At 57.8% G+C, this 24,848-nt stretch overlaps 1 protein-coding gene across 1 annotated transcript; it reads right to left on the bottom strand.

Moving 5' to 3' along the window:
* Window positions 1-1,031: 1,031 nt before the first annotated feature.
* FRMD7 (FERM domain containing 7) lies at window positions 1,032-24,848 on the bottom strand. The gene is made up of 12 exons (XM_059732913.1): window positions 19,632-24,848; window positions 13,333-13,437; window positions 12,243-12,285; window positions 11,322-11,400; window positions 10,165-10,262; window positions 9,592-9,706; window positions 8,288-8,435; window positions 6,858-6,953; window positions 6,409-6,572; window positions 5,572-5,640; window positions 5,417-5,492; window positions 1,032-3,811 (listed from the first exon to the last, which is right to left on the bottom strand). The coding sequence occupies exons 1-12, from the start codon at window positions 19,686-19,688 to the stop codon at window positions 2,816-2,818; spliced, it is 2,046 nt and encodes a 681-aa protein (XP_059588896.1). The 5' UTR covers window positions 19,689-24,848; the 3' UTR covers window positions 1,032-2,815.

The raw sequence follows: 24,848 nt of genomic DNA, 5'->3' as shown, positions 1-24,848 counted from the left end.
TTTGAATTGATGACTGAACCCCCAAACATGCTTAAACCTTACTGCAGCGCTGTGTAAAAGTTGTATCTTGTGACTTCCCCATAGTCATGTAGGGGTCTGAACTAAAGGTCTGTTGGGTCTTTTGCTGCTAATCTTGGGATTTTAAATACTTCTGTTAAGCAGGCGGTATATTTGGTAACCTCAGTTAAACCAATGTTTCCCTCTGAAGCAGCCTGTCTCCATGCATCCTACTTTATTTTGCACAGGCTCCTTGATAACAAAATAGGTCAGTGTGTCCTTGTTCCCCCTCGCTCAGCGTTTGTTCTGTGGATAGCAGCTGTCGAGGTCACCAGCCCTTCTCTTGCGTTTAAGTGCTGGGCATCCTGCCTGGATTACGGACGGGAGGCCAGATCATCCTGGCTCCTGAGGGATGGAGGGGATCAGAAGCCTGCAGACTGCCCAGTTGGCAGGGCAGGAGTGGGGATCAATCCTGTGCTCCTAGGGGGGAGAGCAGGATCAATTGAAACACGTTCTGGGTGGGTTTTCAGCTTCTTTTTTTTCCCTTTTTTGTAGTGCTGGGGGATGACAAGGCCTCATCACCGTCCGGTTCCTGGTGCCTTTTCTCATGCGCTTGGAGTGGTTCAGGGTGTTGTAAACCACTGCTCCTTCATCCTACGCACTCCTCGGCGCTCCAGCAAGCAGCGGGGAGGCTAACGGGCAGTGGGACCCAGGTCACAAGTCCTCATGGCATTCCCCAATTTTGGGAATGAAACCCTTCCCATTGCACTTCTTTAAGTATGATCTCTCACCTTTCTGCCTCTGCCTCTTTGTGCTGCCAGGTCCTATTCTGTCTGCTAGGGATGGAGATGTGTTTGCAGCGCTTGCTGCCCATTTCCCTGGGTGTGCCCTGTGCCCAAGACGCACCCGCCCTTCGCAGAACAATGAGCAGGAAGCTGCAACGCCCGGGCATTTGCCGTGCCGGTTCCAGCGAGGCTGGTTTGGCTCCACTGGCCGGAAAATGAAAACCAAAAAAGCAGCGAAGAGGGTGGCCTTTCTGTGATGCATTTATTGTCCAGCTTCTCGAGCAGTAGCACAAAGAACAGCGCGCCACAAATACACCCAGGGAAGGTGCTACCCAGTTAGCCAGGTTGTCTCTCTCTGAATTGAGGGCGCTCCCAGCAAACCATAGGAGGATGGCCTGGCTCTCCTCCTCTAAACCAAAGTGGTCCTAGATGCTTACTGTTACAGTCCAGTCCAACAGGCGTGTGTGTGTGTGTGTACACAGTGTGTACAGAATCCAGCAGCTTGAGGCCCCTCTTGGTTTGGTTTTGCAGCCACTTCCCCCCTCCCTCCAAAAGGTGTCATTTGGTTTTGGGGACAATATTTGTACAATGACTTAAGAAAAGAGCTCTTTCCTTTCTGCATGTTCCCTCTTCCCTCCCAGTGTTGGCACTGCTCAAACGCTTGAGAACTTGTGTTTTTATGTCAACTAAACAGCAACCTGCTCTGCACAGCTGTTTGCATACATGCTGCTTCTTCCTCTCTCTCGCCCTGCGGCAGCGCATCCCGTCTGATCCAGGAAAACGGGGAAGGAAGCATGGGTGTGCAGCTGGGTACAGCCACCTTTCCTACTCCCGTAAGTCGCATGACTATGGAGCAAAGAGCCTCTTTTCTTTCAAGGCATTTTGGTACCGATCTCCCTTGGAGGGTAGCACTGCTTGTGCACTGGGGTCTGAGACACGAGCCTTGTTGTCTTCTACAGCCGGAGCTGGGCAGCAAGTCCTGACCTGAAGTGCCTTGACCATGGGATGTGCAAGCACCAGTCTCCAAAATGCACCTATGGGACATGGTCCCCAGTGGGTGTTTACTCCCCCACCCCTCGTGCCCTCACATAGGCACCCGGAGGGTGGGAGGCAATGCAGATCCATGGGCTTGGGTTTCTGTGCAGCTGCCCCTGCCTGCTTATGATGCTGGGAATGCCCCTGTCTGCCCCCCGCTGTGCTTGGGCCCTCTGCTCCCTTCCAGGCCCTCTTCCTTCAGAGGGGACTTGACCCTGCATCTCCCCACCCTCCGGGCAAGGTGCAGAAGCAGAGCCCTTCCTGCTGCTCCGCACAGCCCTGAGGGCCACCAGGAAGCTGAGACCAAGCCTGAGTGCATGTGGCTCGTGGCAGTGGCTGCTACCCTAGAAGCAAAGGGGTCTGGATAATGCCTTGCCGAGGGTGCAGAGCTGAGGAGCAGGAGGTAGGGTACAGGACTGAAGGTGGGGTGGGATGGGGGTGCTGCTGTTGTCTTCCTTCCAGCAAGCCCAGGGGCAGGAGGCTCCTGTTTGGTGGAAGGCAGAGGGCTGGGGCCGAGGGAGCTGGGATTCAGCTCCTCTTGGAACTGGAGCCAGCAGAGCGATGCCAAGGTGGGAATTGCTCGAGGACCAGGCAGCGGGCAGGTTTGCGGGGGATGCAGGGTAGTACTAGGGCTTTAACCCAGACACTTGTGCAGCCCCACGCACCTCTGCCTTTCTTGGGGACAAGCTTTCTCGACGCGTCCCCGATTGAACGCAAGCTTCTGCCGCTCTCGTCAGTGCCATCATCTCTCAGCTCCTGGAGCTGAAGGAAACTATCACACCTGCGCCTCTCGATACTTTCCACCACGACCAGCACGGGGAAGGGCATGGGGGTCTCCACCATGCAGGCTCCCTGCAGCTGGTCCGTGACCGGGGCACGAGGGGGAGATACGAGGAGTGGGTGCTCTGCGTGGCCCTCAGTACCACATCCTCTACAGCTACTTGCACTTGCACAACACCAACAACCCACCAGCCCCTGCCCTGTGCTCCACCTGCCCCTTAGGTGTAATAACTGGATGTGCCAGGTGCCGTCCTGCTCTCGGCGCCGCCCGTGGCCGCGGCTACTTCCTCGTCCTCCTCATCCAGCTGGAGGCTGCCAGAGGACAGTCGCACGCGGGTCAGGGGCGATCGCATCACCCGCCCGTACAGCACCCCGTAGTCGGTGGCCAGCAGGTCCGGGTCGGAGTCGCTGGACTCGGTGCCGCTGCCCACGTACCGCTCTGCGGGGGGTGGCGGGGCCAGCACGTACCGCAGCACCATGGCCTTGCGGCTGGTGAGCGCGGGGCAGGGGCCAAGCGGCCGAAACTCTGAGCTGTAGGGGAAGCGGAGGGTTTTCATGTCCGACTGGCTCCACGACCGCTTGGGCGACTGCTCCTGGATGCCGTAGTCGGTGCCGCCCAGGGCACCACTCTCCTCCTCCTCCTCGGGGCTAATGCTGCTGCCACTTGGTTGGGCTAGCGGGTCCAGCATAGGCTCCCACATCCTGGCCAGGCTCGGGCTTCGCTTGGAGGGCCTTGCGGACATCTTCGTGGCCTCTTCGGTGGCAGCCGGCGTGGGGCTGAGTCGCGGCAGCGCTGGAGGCCTGTCCACGTAGAAGAAGACCTGCGGGGCCACGGGCTCCGGGGCCGCATAGGGCACGTCGGTGTAGGTTAGCGGGCGGGCGGCTGCCTCACGCATGTTGCCCACGGACGTGCTCTTGCCGTGGCTGGGCTGGAAGGAGGTGAGGGGGCCCCTCGGGCCCAAGGCCTCGGCAAGCTCCCAGTCACGCTCGCGCTCCAGCTCGGCGTAGACCCAGGGGAAGGCCGCGCTGCTGCAGGAGTGGGGCAGCCGCGCAGGGTCGGCCTCGGGCCGGGAGCGCTCCAGCTCGGCCGCGAAGGTCACCTCCACCGCCGAGTTGCGGCGCCGGATGTCCAGCGTGGGTGCCGAGGCGTGTGCCCCGTTGGCTGCCCGGTAGCAGCCCCGGCTGCTGCCATAGGCCAGGCGCAGGTCCTCCACCTGGGGAGACAGGCAGGCACGTGTCCTCAGCCCCGGAGCCCCCACCTCCTATCAGCCAAACACACGTGTGTGTGTGTGTGTGTGTGTGTGTGTGTACACACACACACACACACACACGTGCATACACACACACACAGAACTCCGCATACATTCACAGGCTTTCTCAAATGTGCACATGTACAAAGAGCACTCTTGCCCACATGCACATACACACGCGCACACACAGAGATAGTGCACGTGCTCTTTCTCACATATACACTCACACGTACCTGCATACATACATACATGGAGCTTGCTCACTTGCTTTTTCTCACACATGCACATGCACAAACACACTGAGCTCTCATGCACAGAGTGCTCATGCACACTCACGCTCTGTCTCAAACATACATGTGTGCACAAATGCAAATGTATGTACAATACCTGTCCCATTCCCCCCCCCCACCAACCACCTGCAAGGTAGCTCAACCAGTGGGCAGCTGCCTTGGTGCAGAGCCTCACTGTGAGGGTGCAGCAAGCGGGGGGGAGGTCTCAGGGGCAGGGCTGCCTTTCTCCCTGGGGATCTGACCACCTCACTTGCCCTAGAGGCCCACAATATGCATGCGTGTGTGCAATGTGCATGTGAGAGCAAGTGCCATCCATGTGCAAGCGAGATCCATGTATGTGTGTGTGCATGCACATGCATGAGTATGAACAAGTTCTGTGCATGCATGTGTTAGAAAGAGAGCTCCATGTGTGACAGCTCTGTGCATGTGTGCAAGAGGTAGAGCTCCATGCGCACATCTGTGTGTGTGTACATGCATGAAGTGTGTGTGTGTGTGTGTGTGTATACAAAAGCTCTGCATGTGTGCGCGCGTACATGCAAGAGCTCCGTGTATGTGCATGAGCCCTGTGTCCTTGTGTGCGTGTATGTGTGCATACACGTGCATGTGGGGGCTCTGTGTGTGCACTTGTACATGTGCACTAGCTCTGTGCATATATGTGTGTGTGCATGCACAAGAGCTCCGTGTGTGTGTGTGTGTGTGTGTGTGTGTGTGTGAGAGAGAGAGAGAGAGAGCTGTCTGGGAGACAGAGCTCCATATACACGTGTACTCATGTATGTGTGTGTGTGTGTGTGTGTGTGAGAGAGCTCTCATATTCGTCTGTGTGTGTGTGTTCACACACACGTGCACAGGAGAGAACTCCGTGTGGGTGTGAGGCTTTGGTGTGTGCAGGTGCAGGGGGGGGGCCTCCTTTCCCTCTGACAAAGCAAGGGGTGGGTGCATGCATGCCCCACGTGGGTGACGTCTGTGTGTCACCAAGGATGACGTTCCCTGTGGGGCACCCGGGGCGGGGAGGGGTGTGAGGCCAGGCAGCAGGGAGGCGGGGGCTACCGCACTGCACAGCATCACCCATGGCTGCTCTGGGTCCGATCCTGCTGCCCCTAAGAGCAGCCTGGGGGCTGCCCTGCATTAAGGGTGTCGGTCATCTCCATTGCGAGGCTGGCGGGGAAGCATCCAGGACTGGCTGGCAGCAAGGGGCTGCGATGGCACAGGCTGGACTCGGTGCCCCCCAGGCTCCCATGTTCACATGGGCTGTGCAGAGCAGGCTGGGGGGACGTCCTACCTGCTTGGAGACGTCGGTGAGGAGGTCCGGCGAGGAGCGGCACTGCCTCTCGCTGTAGCGGGCGGCGCAGTGCTTCCTGCAGAGCCGAGAGGCACACGTCAGGCACACGGGCACCCCACTGCCCCTGCCCTGCTGCCCTGACCACCCCCCAGTACCTCTCAAAGGGCAGGCTCCGTAGTTTCCCTTTGCTCCCGTTCTCCAGCAGCTGCCGCTGGGTTCTCCCGCTGCCAGAGAAAGCACGTGTGAGCAAATCCTGCAGGCCCTGGCGCAGCGATAACCTCAGGTCACGGGCCAGCTGGCCAAGGCAGGAGCCGACGGAGGTAGAGCTTGGCCTCTGCAGTGGCAGGGGGCGAGATCCACACCAGCGCATGCCCCAGTTTGGATGCCCTGCTCCACCCAACCTTTAAAAACAGCTGCCTGGCAAAGTCAGTGGCCTTTCAAGTCCAGCAGCACTGAGGGAGTCGCCTGCAGGGCTCGTTATCGTCTCCCTGATTCCTGCTAAACTCTTCACTCCGCAGGCGTTAATGACCCTGCCCCCCCCCCCCCTTCTTTGTAATGGTCTCGATGTGCCCCACATCCCGCTGGCCTTTGCTCTGCCCTTCCGCTGTCTGCTGGCTCCTCCTGGTCACACTGCTCCTATTTCACAGCCCTGCAGGTTGTTTTTAACCCGTGCCAATGACATCCCAGTGGTTTTTGCTGCAATCCTAACCTGAAACCTGCCATCCTAGGCCCTTGGCGTGTTAGTAAAGCTTTTAGTTTCTTCTTATTCAGAGAAAAAAAAATGTGTGTTGTGTTACATAGGGTGATGCACCTCACCAGCTGCACCCCCCGCCCCCAGCACCTTTGCAAAATCCACCCCTGGTGATGGGCTGTGGCCCCATGGGAAGTTCAAGGTAGGTCTCACTGGCTTCCTCCCACAGGTGCGCGCCCCTCGCGCGTCGTCTGCTCTCAAGGGTGCCCCAGAGCTCGCGGGACACAGCCGCGGCAGTCACCTGTAGCGGAAGCTGGAGCCCTTGCTGCACAGCAGCGCCTTGGGCTTGGACTTGGGCTCCTCGGAGAGCCGGAAGAAGGCATGGTACTCGACACACGTCTTCCAGAAGGCCTTGCAGGCGTCCCGGCTGGCCATGCTGAACTCCAGAGTGTCCTTGCACAGTGCCTGCGGGGAACACACGTGTGACACATGGGGCAGCGCATGGCAAAGGGCTGGAAACCACTGAGTGGCACCTGCCCCGATGTGTCCAGGCCGGCCCTGGCTGGCATCGGAGGTTAGCCAGGGCTGCACGGCGTGGCAGGCTGGGCTCATCCAAGCTCCCACACCTCAGAGCATCCTGAGGCAGGGAGAGGAGACCTCACCCCGCAGCTGAGGACCCCGGGGGCAGCATGGCATGACCGCTGTGGCAGAGCCCACGGAGGCCCAGCACCGCAGCGCCCTGCTACTCACGGAGACGTTGGCGTGCAGCTTGATGAGGAAATGCTTCCGCTTGAAGCTCAGCTTCCGGATTTTGGCCCAGTTGAAGGTGTTGATCTTGGTGTTGCCCTGCAACGGCAGAGTCCCAGTTACCGCAGCTTCAAGGGCCCCGGCACCCTCCCAGCGGGCTCTGCATGCCCTTGCTGGCATCAGGCTGGTTCCCAGCTGGGTATTTGCACCCCTCCAGCGCCCGTGAGGGAGGCAGGCGGGGCAGGGACAAGCAGGGGGCAAACGCTGGGTCTGCTGAGTGCTCAGGACCTGACCCAAGGACCACTTCACTGATGCAAAGACCATTCCCCACCCTCCATTAATTGCAGTGGGCTCTGCCCCAAGCCCCTGGGTGCAGGATCGGGCCTTGGCAACGTCAGGACACTCTTGTCCCAGCCAGCTGGGCAAGTGACTTAATGCTCAGGTCCCACCTGCTGCATGCATGCCTTTACTTAAGACCATAAGCACTGCCATGCACTGGCTCAGTCTCCTGTGTCACAGCGCGGCAGAGCGCGGATGCTGAAAGGGAGAATAAATGACTGTCCCAACTGGCGTGCTCTTCACCATTAGGTGTTTTGTAAACCCTCCTCACGCCCCTGCTCATGCATCTCCTTCCTGAACAGACCAGGCCTGGCCTCCTTAGTGTCTCCACATAGGGAAGCCCCTCCATCCCCCTCGTCTTCGCCCCTCTTGCCCTTCTCTGGAGCATCGCTATGTCCCCCGCTGCATCTGCACCCAGACCTGTGCACAAAACTGTAAACCCACACCAGGCCTGTGCGCTTCCACACGTGGATGGCACGGAGTCGTTTGTATGCCAATAAGGAGTGTAATGCTTCACTTAGGCTCTGGCTAAGCAGTGCTAATTAGTAACAGGGCGCCAATAATGATGGTGTGTCATTGGGTGCAAGACACCTCACAGTCCTGGGGCTGGACCACGCAGAGACCGCAGAAGCCTGTAGTTACGCTGCAAATACATCCTGATTATAGCATGGCAAAGCTGCCTGGGCACGAGGTGGCTATTTCTGCTGGAAGATTACACGGTGCGTGTGAGTGGAGCAGCCCCGCGACACGCCAGCCTGACAGAGCGACACCGGCGTTTACAAGGGACAAACACAGCTCCCAAAGTGGAGACAACCCACAGCCGCAGGCCGCTGCGGCCGGAGAGGCAGAGGCTGGCATGTTAGGTCGGCACGCGGGTGGGTGGCGTGTAGGGCCGTGGCAGCAGGCCAGCAGCAAGCAGGCGTGTGGAGCAGGGAGCCTGGCAGCCAGCGCCAGCGCTGCACAGTGCAGCCAAGCGGTAGAACCAGACCTAGGCCTGGAAGGGGCTCCAGGGTAGGGTGGGATCCAGGACACGTGGCCGCCACGGCCTGGGGGGCACGCGGGGAGGAGGGGGAGAGGGAGGGTGCTGTCCTTACCCGCAGCACCAGGACCCCCATGTGCGTGACAGCCAGGTTGATCTGCGTCCCTTCCCCATCACTGGCTGGGTGAGGTCGGATCCCGTAGGAGTCCAGCTTCCGGGCTATGTCCAGCAGCTGGATGTCGGACTCGGCCGGCGTCTTCCCCCTGGGCAAGGAAGAGGTGAGTGATGAGAGGGGTACATGTTACTTGTCAGAACACAAACACACACACACACACACACACATGTACGCATGCATGCATACACACACACGTATGCATATACACACGTTTGTACAGATGCATGTGTGTATGCACGTGTGCATATAGACATGCATGCATGCATGCACACGTGCATATACATACACACATACTTGCATGCACGTACATGCACATACTTGCATATCCATAGTGTGTGTGTGTGTGTGTGTGTGTGTGTATACACATACATACACACTTGCACATATCTATATCTATATCTAGATATAGATCTATATTAAATATATATTCACAGATTGTCAGGGGCTGGAAGGGACCTTGGAAGAGCATGGGGTCCAGCCCCCTGCACCAAGTAGGAACAACAAGTGGTGTCGGCTGACCAGAGTAAAGTGACTGTCTGGTCTCCTCTTGAAGTTTTTCAGGGTGAGATAGATAGATAGATAGATAGATAGTGTGTGTGTGAGAGAGAGAGAGAGAGAGAGAAAGAAAGACACACACACACACATAGATGGATAGATAGATAGATAGATAGGTACCTATACACACACACACACACACACATACACACACACTCTCTCTCTCTCTCTCTCTTTATATATATGTGTGTGTGTTTGTATACAGTACACACACACACACACACACACACACACATACAGAGAGTGTGTGTATAGTGTATGTGCTCTCTCCCTCTCTCTCTCTCTCTCTCTCTCTCTCTCTCTCTCTATATATATACACGTGTGTTTATGTATGTGTGTGTGTGTGTGTGTATATATATATATATATACACACACACACACATACCTATCTAGCTCACCCTGGAAATCTTCAAGAGGAGACTAGACAGTCACTTTACTCTGGTCACCCGACCCCACTTGTCTTTCCTGCTTGGTGCAGGGGGCTGGACACACACACACACACACACACACACACACACACACACACACACACACACCCCCCCCCGCCCAGGTCCTCTGTCAGTAGCTGTGCATGCTCTGTAAAACCATCTTCATGCCCAGGTGGTCCTTATGGACCGTTCCCCCACTTGCCCCCCCGTGGCCCCCCCCCCCCCCGTGCAGGATGTCAGGGCGGAGGGCTGGGGGCTCACATGTGTTTCCGGTGGTAGTGCATGATCTTGTTCTCCAGACTGTCCTGGTTGGGCAAGTACTTGTGTGTCTCCAGGTGCTGCTGGTCCGCCTCCTCGTGGAAATCGCCCAGCTCCGCTGCAGCCCGAGATGGAGGGTGCTGGTTAGGGCCGTGGCTCGGCCGAGGAGGCTGCCATCCGTGCCTGGCCACTCAAGGACAGGCCCCCTTTGCCTTGAGCGGCGGTCACTGGAGAGGTGCAGCCCCGCAGGTGCCCGGTACCTGCGTGCCTCAAGCTCAGCTGACCCCAGCGCACGGCTGTTCAGTTGCTCCACTCCCACCACCTCCACCACCGAATAATTTGGGAGAAATGTGCCGTGTGTCCTCCCCTGTCACCTGGTTTGGACGCTAATAGGGTGGAGTGGGCGAAGGTACCTAGAGTAATAGGTCTCGGTACGACCCCCCACCGCCCCCCACCTCTGGCTCTCCAGCAAGCTCCTGGAGACTGCTCCAGTCTTTCAGCCTAACCCACATTTGGGGTGGGGGGTGCCACCCCGCGCTTCCCGCCTGGAGCGTGGCCCGAGCCGGCCGTGCTTACACTGCAGAAGGTGCGACACCAGCAAGGCCGCGCTGTTCTCGCTGCAGGGGAGCCGCCCCACGGCCAGGTCCTTCTTGAGCTGGAGGGTGAACAGGTATCTGGAAGGCGGGAGAGCGTGGTTTCCTGAGCCCACGAGCCAGCTGGCTCCTAGCCGCCGTCTGCTCAGGCAGAAAACCCGATGGCCAGGCTGCTGGCATGCTTCAAAGCAAGGGCTGGAGGGGATGGGACACAGGCAGCTGGGCTAAGGGCAGATCCCGCCTGCCTCCTTGTCCCTGCTGGGAGCAAAGCCGGTGCTAGCAGCCTTGCCCGGGAGATGCACTGCAGTGGTGCAAGGGCATTTGTGGAGCCCTTTGTGCCTGGCATCACCACCTGGGATGCTGCCCCAAATCAGCCCCCAGTCCTGCCACGGGGGCTCAGGGCAGCCCCACGCAGAGGGCTAGAGACAGCTCCAAGGGTGGAAGAAAAGCAGTCAGTGGCGCCAACGTCCTGCCTGTTACTGTCCCTTGCCGCTCAGGTCCCTGCATGCCTCCCATCCGGCTGATGGTGCCGGTGATCTCGGGCAGAAACGGGACACCGGACCCCTTCGCCCCACTCCCAGGGTGGCAGAGAAAGCACATCCTTTGGGTGTTTCATCAGCCAAAAAAGTAGCAGCAAGGTCAGAGTGTCCATCTGTAGGCTTCAGAGTTAACACACCTCTGGGATCAAAAGAGCGCAGTTCGTGCCACTCAGAGCTTTGGGTTCAAATTGTCTGCAGCTGCCCAGCCGAAAACAGCTTGGGTTTTACCCCAGACTCGTGTTTGTGATGCAAGGGCCACACACGTCATCGCTTCCTAACAGCACACAACGTGCGCTAAAGGGGAACAGTGCAGCCCATACAATTCGGCTCTGCATGTGCACTGCCTTCTAGCAACCAAAGCCAATGGACTGGGCAGAGCACTGGTTTGTTGCTTTATAAAGCAATAGAAAGACAATTTTGCAAAGCCCAAAGCTGTGCTCCTGGTGGGAGAGGGTGGCAGGGGGCGTCTCTTTAGTCTGAAGACATTGCATTATTTCCTCTAACAAAGCACGCACGCAACAGCCCCTTGCAGCCCATAAAGACTGGAAGCTATGTAAAAAAAAACCCCCCAAAACCCCAGTGATTGGGAATAGGACTGTACCTTGTCAGCTCTTCTCGCAGGTGGCCGGGGTCCACTGGGAAAAATTTCACCATAAATTTGAAAAGAATCTCCTTAGGATCTTAAAACACAACATCCTCATAAGTTTGCTTTCCAGCGCCTGGGGAGCACATTCACACATCTCTGCACACGCGCCGCAAGCCCGGGGAGTCAGCACGTGCGTCCCGACCGAGCCGGGGCTGGCGGGACGGTGCCCGTGGGCCAGCCGCTGCGTTCGCCAGGCCAGTGCCCCGAACGAAGCAGGGGGAGCTTGGCTGGACTGGAGCACAGTGCTCAGCACCAGGCTGGATGGAGCCTGCGCAGGACAGGTGCAGCTCCTCTTCGGCATCAGTCACCCCCCAGGATCAGGCCCGTCGGGCTGCGGGCACGGGACTGTGCTGTAACACCCCCCCCCCCCCCCCCCGGCATCTGCTACACCCGCGCTTTGGGGGTCCCCTCGCCGCATGCACACAGGGACACAGAAGGGCACTGGCACGGGGTGACGGGGACCCCAACCCGGGGGCTGAGCCTCTTGGCACAACACGAGCAGCCTGATGCCCGGCTGCCTCGGGGGGCAGGGAGCCCGAGACCTGGGGTGCAAAAGCAGGGGCTGGCACCCAGCTTTGGCCACAGAGGCGCCCGGGGCTCTCCCGACGGGACAGGGCATGGTGAACAGCCGTGGCTCAGGGCAGCCTGATGATGCACGGCTTCACTCGGTGCATTTGGGAAGCATTGCCCAGACCCGGGGAAACACTTTGCCTTGGCCATAACCCCCCTGAAAACTGGACCAGAAAACCGAGCGTTTGGAGCACCCCGGCTCTGAATGGGTACAAGGCAGGCCAACTTTCATGGGGGTTTTAAAGGAAACGCCAGGACGAAGCGAGACACCCAAGCCTGGCTTGGCTCTCGCCCTGAGACACTTACTTTTCACTTGCTTTGTTATGGGTTTGAGCAGCTCCAACCACACCTGCAACGACAGCGAGGGAGACAGGGGTGAACACAAGTCACCGAGCACTAAGCCTGCTCCTACGACGCGCGCCCAAAGCGGCAAGGCCGGCTGGACAGGACGGGGGTGATGCCCGGAGAGGAGCAAAGTCGCGACCAGCCCCGTGTAGCTTGGAGACGGCCCCGTTCACTCGTGGCACATCTGCAGGGGAAGAACGAGGCCTGCTCTGCTCGAGACGGAGTTCCTCCCTTTACGAGCAGCCCGGCACGAGGCTGGGGCATCCCACGGGGTGAGATTTCTGTGCACAAAGAAGACGCCCTCCCCTTCCCCTGCCCCGATGGAGAGCAGCTCCTCGACTGGGAGCTGGACGGAGCGTGCCCTGGGGCGCTCCCACGAGACTGAGCGCGCAGCTATTGTCTCCAGATGGCTCGCTAGCAAGCAAAGTGCAAATGATGCTAAGAGACGGGGGTGGCAGAAACGCGGCTCCATGAGCAAATGCTGGCAGGGCCACGGGGCAGAGCACGGCTCTCCATTTTCCCCATTGCCAGCCGGGCTGGCCTGCAGCTGGGGTGCGGCGCTAGGGACGGGGACACCTGGGCTGTATTCTTGGCTCTGCCTCCTTCACCCGCTGTCTGTGAACTTCGGAGCAGTGACGGTCTCGCTGGAGGGATCGGTGACTACCACGGGCTGCTGCCCTTATTCCATTAAGCCAAGCCAGTAGCAAAGGTTGCCTGATGTTTTCCATGCTAAGCCCCTGGTTTTGGATGCGTGTCACTTTGCTAAACTCGAACCATTTCCGACTCTGGGAAGGGACCGGAGCAGCACGGGTGACTTTGTCCTTAAAGACAGCAGCCGCGTGCATCTGGACCAAGGGGCAGAGCAACGGTCCCACCGGGATCGGTAACTCCAGCACTCCCAAACCTGGGAGCACTTGACTTTGCGGCCCTGAGAGTTATGAAACATCCCTTTCCTGAATGCAATATTAAGAATGAGATGGTTAACCTTGGCGTTGCCTAGGGGGATGCTTCGGTCGTTGGGTTTTTGCTTTAATCAAAGCACATCACTCACATTATTCCCAGCCTGGCCTTGAAACTCCAGTCCGAAGTACTCCTTCTCGGCGAGGTTGAGGTGGCCACAGCTCAGGTTGAACAAGCCTTTTCCACAAGACTTTTGCTAACGAACAAAAAAAGAGAAAGAGGGTGAGAAGCAGCGAGTCAGGCCGCGACAGGCTCAGGAGAGAAACCCGATCGATACGGAGCGGCGACGAAGAAAACCTGTTGCGTCGCATGGGCTGCGTGGGACAGTGCCCAGTGCGCTTCGGTTCCAGACAAAGGATTTGTAGGAAAATTCAACACAGTTGTTTCATTTATTTTCACCAAAATGAAAGCCTTGTGTTCCCGGGCGATGGGTGGGTGTGCCTTCGGCCTCTGCTGCTCGCGCGGCCGTCCCTGCTCCTTGTCCCAGGCAGGCCGCGTGGAACGGGCTCTGCTGAGCCCCCAGCCACAGCCAGCCTCTTACCAACCTGCCTCGAGGAGACACACCTGGTGCCCAATTCTGACCTTGCTTGTGCCAGCGAGACCCAGGATTAACTCTGGTAGAGCCAGGAGAATTGCACCAATGATGCAAAACTAGCTCTTGTGCGAGCAGATGCATGCACAGCACACACACCCAGTGCACACCGACTAATACAGGCACGGTTTCATCTGTCTGGTTTTGCACACTTCAGCTGTGACGTGTGACGGTGAGAGCCCCCGTTTCGGGTGTCCTTCTGGAGACACCTTGGAGAGGCCTGTTTCTCTGGGGTGCTGCGTGTATCTATCAGTGCGCGCGTCCAGGCACCAGGTCCCTGGGAGGCATCTCAAAGTGAGTTCTCAATAAGTGGATGCTCTATATTTCCAATTGTGTCACCTCCTTCCACACGAAGCATGGGCTGGCTTAGCTACAAAGCATCCCACAGGTGCCCCCCTCCACCTTCACTGCAGTGCAGCTCATCCTGTACCCGGTACCTGCCCCGTGGGCACCAGAAGACTCCCCCTTGAAGCAGTCCAGAGTTTCTGACAAGTGCCCAAGCAATGACTTTTGGAGCAAAGACAAATATCCCCTTTTTCACCAAAAATGGGCACCAGTTCGAGGGCAAAGCCTTAGTTTAACTACCACTGGGTGCCTCCGCCTTGCACACAGAGGCAAAGTCTTGCACACAGCATCGCTGCCTCCGCCTTGCACTCAGAGGAAGCAAGAACTGCCGCGTGCCATCGGCTCAGCTCTTGGGACGACGAGCTCCCGAGCCAAGAGTAAACTAACCATTTTTGCTCCACAGCTCCCAGAAATTCGGTATGTTTAAAAAAACCCAACAAAAATGAACCAAACCAACAGGAAAGCTGGCAGGCATCTCGTTTTCTTCCAGCGCCTCTTTAAGAAGCTGTTTTCGGAGGCAGATTTGTTCAGACAATGCCGTGATGTTTCCTGAAGACAATTGCTCCGCATGCGGCATTAGCATATGGAAATATCATGTGAGCTGGGGGTTGCCATGGCAAAAGCGTTTAATTAAACAGCAGGCTGGAAACGAACAGCCAACCTGCGCAACTTGTTGTTGGCGCGCGCGTGGGGGGCCGGCTAGGAAAGGGCCCGACGGGCTGGGAGCCCGGTGATGTTGCCTTATGGTGAGAGTCGCGGGAGTGAGGAGAGGACGAGGCGCCGGCTGCGATGGGAGGAAGCTGCCAGCGGCACTGGCCGCACGCTTCCTGCTTTACAGCTAGAGTTGCACAAAACCCTGGGAGCTGGAGGCTTCCTAAGGGGTTTGGGCGCCGAATTCCCCCCCCGATATGCCCAGATGAGCCCGGTACCTGGTACCAGGGCTCTGCTCCAGATATCAAGGAGCCACGCTGGGTCCTGGGGGGTTCATCAGCGCCGCGCTCCCTGCTCACATAGGCCAGACACGGGGCACTCGTTTCAGACGCCTGCAAGGTGGGACTAGGAGAGCCCGGAGCTGCCGACGTGCCCCAGGGCCCTGACCCATCCGCTCTGAGGGTGGAAGCCCCAGGCCCTGGCTGGAAGCAGAGACCGGAGCATCCAACCGCTTCCCGCCAGCTGCGACAGGGCTGGGCAGCTCTGTGCCCGGTGCCCCCGACCGCCGTGCACCTTGGACGTGGGAATTACACACGTGCACTCGTGGGGTAACCTGGACCAGGCTGAGGATTCAGGGCAGAGGTGGGAACACAACCCAAGACCGAAGGGGACTGAATAGCAGCCTTCACATCCCTGCAGGGGGGTTGCAAAGAGGATGGAGTTGGGCTGGTCTCAGTGGGAGCAGATACAGGACAAGGAGCAATAGGCTCCAGCTGCAGCAAGGGGAGTGGAGGTTGGATATTAGGAAAAACTTTCTCGTTAGGAGGGTAGCAAAGTGGAGCAGGCTCCCCAGAGAGGCGGTGCAGTCTCCATCCTTGGAGGTGTTGAAGACCCAGGTAGACAAAGCCCTGGCTGGGATGATCTAGTTGGGGCTGGTCCTGCTTGGAGCAGGGGTTGGACTGGATGTGACCTCCTGAGCTCCCTTCAACCCTCATTTTCTATCATTTGATGATGCCCAGCCCCTGCTAACTTTGTTACCAAGCCACGTCTCCCCTTTTCTTAGCACAGCTTCAAGCTCTCCCCTATACCGAATAAGAGCGATGACCCGTGGAGGTCCCTTCCAACCCTACTTCTCTCCAATGTCTATGAAAAGGGGCTGCAATACAAGCCACCCTCTTGGGCTTTAGGCCTGCTGTATTAACTTACCCCATACAAACCAGCTAGAAAGGGACCACGGTGGGTGCTAAAGCAAAAGCAGAAGCAAAACCCCCCAGGAAAGCGGCTGGCTGCCTTCTGCATGCTGCACATCCATCGATGGAGCCTGGCCTGGCCCGCCAGCCGCGCGCTGGCAGCTTCCCCTGCCCCCCGCAGAGGGACGCGGGGCAACTGCGGCGCTGCAACTGCTCATTTTAACTCACGCGCACATGCCTGACGCACGCAGCCAGCCCGGGCCGCCCCTCGCGCGGCTCAAATTGCTAGCCAGGTGACAGCCTAATAACAGCCTTGCTGCCGGAGCGCTCCCAGCTCGCCTCGCAAGCACCAGCTCACGAGGGGAAGCAACGCTATCATGCTGAAATGTTGCAGCGTTCAAGCCGTCCATGCTGGAGCTGTTGCCTCCCCCTGGGTTGTGCTGCGGGGCTCTGCGGCACCCCCGAACACCTGCGCACCGCAGCACGTGCCACGCGGCGCAGGACGGACATCCACGGCCTATCGAGGGCTGTCGCTAAACATGCCCAGAGACGTGGTGTTGTGCTGCTGCCGGCTGGCAAGGGCAGATCTGGCCTCCTCGTCCTTGTCGAGGGCACAGGTGCTGCAAGGGGCACCTGGAGAGGGGGCCACACGGACTTGGGCCCCCAGGAGAGGAGCACCGCACTGCACCTCACCGTGGCTGGCAGCACAGCCCAAGCAAGCCCGTGCACCCATCAATGCCTCGCAGCGGTCAGGGTCCAGTTCTCCCCATCACAGAGCACCCAGGTTTAAAAGCTAAACCACATTTCCTCCTGCGGACTCCTCTTCCTGACTGCATCACTGCACAGCCAGAAATGATGGTGGTGAACAGCTTTAATTGCAATGACAGGTAGCCCGGGAATGGGCAGCGGGGGCGGGAAGACCCCTGCCCCAAAGGGGCTCCAGGGGCCGTGCACTCGTGTCGGCCCCAGGCTGTAAGACGTGGTTGCAGCCGTGTCCATCAGGGCTCTCAGCCTCTGTCCGGCGAGCAGCGCCGCGGAGCCCGAGCTCTGCCCACCCCCAGCCCCTGCGATGGGAAGGAAGTGGGCTAGTGGGGCTGTGTGTGACCCTCCCACTGCTCGAGGAAACGCGGCAGCGAGCGCTGCAAACCTCTTGCCTCGTCTTTATCTGGACGGCGGGAGCAGCAGCGATGCCTCGTTGAGGCTCCGGTCACCATAGCACACCTCTCTGCCCTGCTGGCGCCACGGCCTCTTTGCTCATCCATGCCAGGGGCACCATCGCAGCCCTCGTTTGCTGCGTGTTCAAGGCCCGACTCCCTGAACTCACCCTGGGGAGGGTGGAGGTGCAGAGCCCCGGGACTGGGACCAGGCCGGGAGCGTCGGGGTAGGGGATGTCGGGGCCGCGCCAGCAGCTCTGCAGAGTCCCCGCCACCAACATGAAGGAACTGGGGAGGGATGAAGCAGTCACCGCAGGGCACATGCAGGGAAGGGGGCAGATGGAGATGCATGGCAGGGGCCTGGGGTGAAAGCACTAGCCCAATGGCTATCCCAGACAGAGATGCAGCAGAGGAGGGCACCAGCTGCCTGGCCGTGCACACAGGATGCCAGGCCCACGCTGGGCGAGGAGGCATTCGGGGCAGCTGCTCACGCGGAGGGAGCCCTGCAAAGGGGGCACTGGTGCCGGCCTGGCCACGTCTCTTCCCGTGGATCAGCACAGCAGGCTGCCCCCACGTGACAGGGCAGGACCAGCACCGATGCCCCCGACCACGGCAGAAGCCAACAGGGCTTGCCCAGGATGGGGACCTGCACCGGCCAGCCTGACCCCCTCCTGCCTCTGCAGCTGGGAGGGGAAACGAGGCAGCCGTCACGATGCACACGCAGGGGCTGTTCATATCACGTGTGTGCCCCCGCTAGTGCCCTGCAAAGCTGGGGTGAAACACCGGGCGGCACGTCCAGCCCCACGACCTGCCCGGACTCCGGCAGGGTCGGCCAAGAGTCGGGACTTTTGCTTCAGCGTTTTAAGGCCTGATTTCTTTCCAGAGGGAAGACCTGAGATGTGATCAGAGTGGGGGGCAGGCGCGATGACCCCGGTGTCCACACCTCCACAAGCCAGGTGTCAATGCTTAGACAAGGCACAAGCCCGTGGGGAGCCAAGCCCCTTCTCTTTGGCCTCCTTTCTATTTCTTCCTCCCATTATATTCAAGTACCGCGCATTCAAAAGAGCTTTCCAAAGTCAGCCAGGGTCTAGGAAGAGTCGCATCCGAGTTGCTTGAAAGATCTGTCCAAAACTTTGCCTAAAGCCATCTTTTTGTTACTCCTTAATTCCCCCACTCATTCATCGCAGCCAAACAGCCGCAAATGCACTGAATGCCTGCAAGGGGTTTCCAATACGGCTCCATGGAGGAAAGAAAAGGAAATGGCTAGTAGTGGCTTTAATGGAAGCTATTTGCTGTAATAACATGTTGTGCGGAGATACAGTCCTGTTAATGTCCTGTGCGTGTAAGAACAGGGAGAGGGAGGAAAAGTGCAGCAGCTAAGGAGCTGCCCCTCGCCACATCGATCGGCTAACGATGCAAGCCAGTGTTTGGTAAAAACACCGCATTTGCAAGTTCAAGTATCATTTAACATTTGGAACCAAATCAAACTATTGTCATGCTGTTTCAAAGGACAGACTCCCATTGCAATCCCTGTTTTTTCCAAACCTGCCATTGCAAAGAGACTAAACGGGAGAACTGAGGCACAGCACAGGATCTCTGTTATAACAATGGAAGAAAATAGACCCTAGGAAACGCAATACAACTCAAATAAAATAACTTCACCTACAATCACAAGCACACAGTCGCTGGCTAGAGGTCAGAGGATACCAAAAGAGAGCTAGGTTAGCCATATCTGAATGCATCTTCACTGTGCAAAGCAGCAGACGAGTCTCAATCACACTTTTAAAAAGGGATGTCTCTGAAATACATCCAGTAATACCACGTAACATGTAGCTGCCTTACCAAGCTGTCATGATGCAGACTTTAAAGGTAGACTTCAGGGTTTTCAGGCTAATATATTCAAGGTTAATATTTGTTATCTGTGACTAGTTAAATAACTGCATGCTTTTGGGGAGTGTCATCCTGAAAAGCAGCATCCTTTCTTGCTGTTTTCTGGAGAACGGGAGTCTCGCTGGAAAACACTTTGTTTTTCTCAGTAACGTAGCGCTGGGGAGCGCACAAACGCAGATGTTCGCCACCCTGGGTAATTTGGCTGCCTGTCCAGATTTTTATTCTGGACTCAGGCATTTCTCCCTCGTGAAAGCTTACGTTCGCAGACAGAAAAATGAATATCCGCCCCCCACGCTGGTCCAAAACCCAGCTCCACCACAGCTGCTTCATACAGGTGACACCGGAGGAGCAAAGCCTTCTGTTAAAGCATGCACGACTAAGGACCAGGGATGGCTTGGGTGCATTACCCCCGGCCCCGGGAGACGCGCAGGATAGAGCACGGCGAGTTCGTTTCGGCACAGACGGAAATCAGAAGCTATCGCAGACCGTCTGAAGCTTACACAGCCCTCGAGAACAGCAACGACTTCATTAATTAGCATCAAACAATAAGAACGTGATCGCCACTTACATCGACTACAAAGATCTTCTGGGAGTCATCCAAAAACTGGACTTTGAGATGCAGCATCCTTGAGTGTGCGGCTGAGCTTGCAGCAAGCGCGGGAGGCGTCGTAATGCGAGCGGGGAGGGAGCCCCGACTCTTCTTTCACACATAATTTCACTCTCAGTTGGATGGAGAAGGCTGCAGTCACAGCGGCACGGATGCAGACTTCTCCTTGGAGGCAAGTCTGGAAGCGAGGGAAGCCGGTGCTAGGAAGAAGCACAGGCAAAAGGCAGCCGTTCTTGCAAATACCTGCTTGGGAAGGTGTGGAGTCCTCTCCCCCCGGGTCATTTGCTACGGACCACGCGAAGGGCCGGGGGCAATGCAGTTATATGGGAATGGAGGCGATGTAGCAGAAAAGATGTGGCAAAAGCAGAGTTTTTCCATCTGCAAAACTCGACTAATCTGAACGTCAGGTGGCAAAGCCCGGAGAAGAGCCGTCCTGTCCACGTCCGGGGCACGACCAGATCTCGTGGAGCACGTTGCATGTTGCTCTCTTCAGTCTCTATGGACAAAACTCTCCTCTGAGCTGGCGTGTGGCCCAGTTGGGAAACCGGAGCACCGAAACCCGCTCCGTGTCCGGCACACCGTTCATAGCATGGGCACTGGAGGACCCGCAGCAAAGGTGATGGGTTGCCGCTCTTCAAGGTGCTTTGGCTCCAGTTTTTGGACAGGGAAGGCCTCGTGCCCTCAACAGACTCGTCTTCTCCCCGAATCCTTAGAGTACTAATTCTCCACTGGGCTCCCGGCACCCCGGTCTCCGTGCCTCTCGGGAATTGAGCGGCACCCCATTTCAAAAACTCGTCTCTACAGTGCCGTGCACACACAGAGGCTGGGCAATGGGGGTAGGGGATCATCCAGGCAGGGACAAGCCTGAACCCCCAGGAAGGAGGGTGGGACGTGTACTGGGATGGGAGCCAGGAGAGCTCTACCTGCCATACAGTCTTGCTGAAGTCACCCCCACCTCCGTGCCTCCGTTTCCTGGCCCAGCTCTCATCCGTCTGGCCCTACAAGCTCTTTGGGGCAGGGGCTGCTTCTCACCGCGTTTGTAGACACGCAGCCCGGGGGAACGACGCAGGCGAGGGCTAAGAGCCCGCTTCACATGACCAGCATCCTCTTGCCTTGCCCCTGCGGTTTGCTCATCAGCTCTAACCCTTGCTCGTTAGTCCAGATGGCAGCCTGTTGCCCTTTCCACCCTGGTGTGAATCGGCTGAAGGCAACTTGGTCTGGTTTGTCTCTAATTTTGGTTACAAACACCCAGCGGCATCACTGCATCAGGAAGGGCCCCCCGGGAACCATGGGGGGGAGCTGGATGAATGCTACCACTCCACTGTATTTGCACTGATTAGCATGAATTTCATTAGCTGCCCCCTCTGCTACCTCAGTCCTGCCCCTACACCCCCCGGGGCAACTCTGCTCCTGCGCCCTGGGTGCTGCTTCCAGGGGGAGGCAGGGTTGGCGCCGCGCTGGAGCCCAACACCCCGTCCCCAAACCTCTCGGACCGCCTGATACCTGGCTCCGTCCCTCGGCCTGTTCCCCTGTGTGGCCCTCAGGCTGGCCTGCTTTGTGGGTTGGGAAGACAGCCCCAAACCTCACCCTGTGGTGAGCAGCCCCTGCAAGCGGATCAGTGCCACCCTCCAGCCTGCAAAGCCTCGGCGTGAGGGTGCATGGCTGGGGGACGGGCAAAGAGAGAAGCTGCTGCCTGCATGGACTGCTTGCTCCATGGTTTTTGCCTTTTGCAGGCTTCTGCGCTGCATTTTGGGGTCACCGCCAACTCCTTACAGAGTCCGTTTAGACCCCCCTCTCCTAAGCAGGTGGGCTCCATCGTCCCTGGCTGCAGCCAACACGTTCGGGTCCCATTTGAGCGCACGCCCAAAGGCCAAGGCGAGGTGAGAGGCACCGGCGGCAAAGCTGTAGCTAGCAGCTGGTTCGGGTGTGCCCAACGTCCCCTCCGCCTGGACAGGCTCCGTGGCCGTGACTCACAGGCTGCCTGGACGTGAGTCAACGCCGCACGGCTGTGTGAGAAAGGGAATCGTCACCCTGGGGTGTGCAAACAGGCATGCCGGAGGTAAGACGAGGGGGGTAATTACACGGGTCTGCTCGGCACGGAGGAGGCCCCAGCTGCAGCGCTCCGCTGATTTTTTGGCACCGTGTCACAGAGAACCGGGCTCGAACAAAAGAGCTGGAGAGACGCAGAGGAGAGGGACGAGACTGGCAAGAGGCTGAGGAAAGCAGGGCCTAGGACAAGCTGAAAAAAAAACGGGTTTGTTCAATGCAGGGAAGAGAGCACAGAGGAGAAAGAGGGAGATGGTTTTCTAGCACCTAAAGGGTTGCTGCAAACTGCTTGCTGATGGGCTTTGGCCCGTCACCCCCGAGTCCAAGAGGAAGGACTCTGTTCATTTTGCACCGACGAGGCTTTGATGAGGCTGCGCAGGGAGATTGGGGTAGCGGTCTGTTCAGCGCGGGTTACAAGCTCAGAGATGCTCTCGATCCTGCCTCGGTGCCGGACTAGGCGATGCTTCCAGCCTGGCGCTGCCACGTACCTCCGGGCTCTGCAAACCCACCAGGCACGCGGCTTCCTGGCGGCGCTCCCACGGTCTACAGTGGCTCCCAAATGAAAAGGCCACAGGAGCGGAGAGCGAACGGGGAGTCAGGAGGCCAAGGTTTTATTCCTGGCTCTGCCCTAGCCCGGCACCTCGGCCTTGACCTGGCCCAGCGACTCTCTACCCCTGACTGACTGCTTCCGAAGCGATCGGTCGCAAGTGGAAGCTCGCATCTCCTACGCGCCTCGCTTGCAAGGAGATCGAGGGGTAACAGGGAACCTAGCACCGTCTTTTGGGGGTCAAAACTATTCAGTGAACTTGAATCTCGGAGCGAATTAAACACACTAGCGACGGGAAGGAAAAAACAACCACCAGCTCTGATCACTGATAACCTTTTCAACCCTCCAGGGATTAATTTCTCTCTCTCTTCCCAACCCAGCCTACATGGATGTATTGAGTCATATTTGGTAACCTAGTCCAATTGCTGGGGGCTGAGTGGGTCTTCTTCCTGTACCCGCTTCTCAGAATCCAGCCTGATCTCTTAGTAAAAATAATTGCTGACGTTTTGCCGTGCAAAGGGGTTTTTCAGTAGCCGCTGTCGTAAGGCCCTGAGCACATTAGCTCAGCTGCACGACAGCCCCGTGCTGCAGCTCCCTATAACTACCCCAATCTGCAGCTGGGGAAATGGAAGTTTATTGGGTTTTTAGCTGTGGGCTGTCAGGTCCTCGTCTCCCGTTCATCGCCCTCTGCAAGAGGCCGGCGCTGAGAGCGAGGAGCGGGGATGACCTTAGCGCTTGATAATAAGTCTGCTCCATGCCTACGTAGCCTGTCCCGTCACCAAAGCGGTTCGGAGAGGTGGGGTGCAACCTCATCCCCACCGCCCAACAAATGAACAAGGGGCCCGACGTCTGCACAAGTCCCAGTGGTTTCAAACCGCCCGGGGCCTCAGGGTGTTGTTCAACTGGAAGTGGCACAATCCGGCCCCTGGGGAGCTGTGGCATGGTGAGCTTCCCAGGACGGTTACGAGAGGCTGCTGCAATAACAAGGAACCATCTTCAGGGCCAAATATCGACCGTGATCCATGCACACGAATGCCAGCGCTATCAGCTGGAGCTGCCGACCGCCGATAGTCAGAAGAGTTAACCTTGGGATTAAACCTTTTTGAAACTACCGAGATAATTCCCATTGCAGCCTGCTGTGGTCCAGCTGCACTAGCGCAATCCTAAAACCGCTGTGCGTTTGGTTCTTGGTCTCTTAGAAAGCAAGCGCGCTACACGCAACGCCGGGAGCAGTGCGAGAGCCTTTCCGAGAAAAACCATCTGGAAAACCCCAGAGGAAGAGCGCCGTTTGTGTTCAGGAAGCTCCCTCTTGTGGTGGTTGCTCTCAACAGTCGCACGCTAAGGTGACAACACGCCTTGCGTGTGCGCATGCCGCAACAGGCAGTTCTCAGACGCTGTAACACGCCTCCCTGAACTGATTTCTCACCCTAAGACAGGACTAATATCCGGTATAGAAGAGAGCCCAGGAACAGCTCACCTGGCCACGAACAAACACAACTGACATCTGACACATCTGGAGAGTTGTGAATAAGAGCATCGCCCCTGACGCTACCCAGCGCGCCGTGTCAGATATGACCCCCAATCTCAGCGTGCTGCTCCTTATTTCCAGGTGCTGGTGCAGTCTCAAAATGCAAAGAAGAAAGAAGCTGGTGATGTTTAATTCAGAGAGATCTCGAGAGAGACCGAGGAAGTAGCACGTGCAAGACCATCCATCTTCATGTCGAGTCCAGGGAGCTTTGCGGCCCCTGAACACATGGGCGCCTCCTCGCACCGTCACCTTCAACCCAGGAGACACCATGGCAATCAATCAATCAGCGAAGCAACGGGGCAAAGACAGGAGGAGCCTCTTTGCTTATCGCCGTGACGGACGTGGCGTGCTCAGCCCGAGGTGAATAGCTCTGGTCGTAGGGGCTGGAGGACTACGCCGTGACGGTGCACGGGCTCTGGGTGCGCCTCTAGGATGGCAGCTCAGACCCATCTTGCCTGAAGTGGAGCTTGTTGCTTTATTTCACCCCACCTGCCCCCATCCAAAAAAATAAAGGCCCTAAATACCTGCGAGGACACCCCTCCACCCTGTCCCGTTCCAGCCAAAGAGCTGAAATGCGAGGCACCGTCAAAGCATGTCTTTCTGAGATCAAGGGCTGGAATAAGATGGCAGAGGGGTCTCCTGGTTAGTGAGAAAACTGACCTCACTTTGGGGTAGGAAGAGCGGGGTGTTTGCACTGCAGGAGGTGATCACCGGCCTACAGCAAGACGTAGCTTTCTGTTCCCCACACCACGAGGCTCTGAGAAGGAGAGCGCAGGCCTGGAAAAAGCAGGAGAGGTAGAGACTGGCTTGAGGTTGGAGTTTGAACAACCTGACCTTGGGCTCCAGGGTGAAGGGACTCCTCCGGCCTTCGGTAACTCCGCCGGTGGGAGATGCAGACAAATCTTAGCGGTCCCTGTGCTACGCTGATCTTTCAATTAGCAGATGTGCGCAGGGGGAGCCCTCAGAGCAGCGCTCCCAAAGTTTTCCTGCACCCGCTGCCCTGCGATTGTGGAAACAGGGCGCCGGGCAGAGCCCAACTCATTCCTGAAACATCAGA

This window comes from Alligator mississippiensis, chromosome 8 (assembly GCF_030867095.1).
Source record: "Alligator mississippiensis isolate rAllMis1 chromosome 8, rAllMis1, whole genome shotgun sequence".
NCBI lineage: Eukaryota > Metazoa > Chordata > Crocodylia > Alligatoridae > Alligator > Alligator mississippiensis.
The sequence above is the reverse complement of the archived record's forward strand: the minus strand, read 5'-3'. Positions and strand labels throughout refer to the sequence as shown.

Bases quoted from the DNA above. Each gene is read 5' to 3' on its own strand.
- FRMD7 (XM_059732913.1), bottom strand. From the start codon at position 19,688: ATGCTGCATCTCAAAGTCCAGTTTTTGGATGACTCCCAGAAGATCTTT. The intron at 13,438-19,631 runs GTAAGTGGCGAT...TTTGTTCGTTAG, and splicing joins AGAAGATCTTTGTAGTCGAT to CAAAAGTCTTGTGGAAAAGG. The intron at 5,641-6,408 runs GTGACTGCCGCG...TTTCTCTGGCAG, and splicing joins GGCTCCAGCTTCCGCTACAG to CGGGAGAACCCAGCGGCAGC.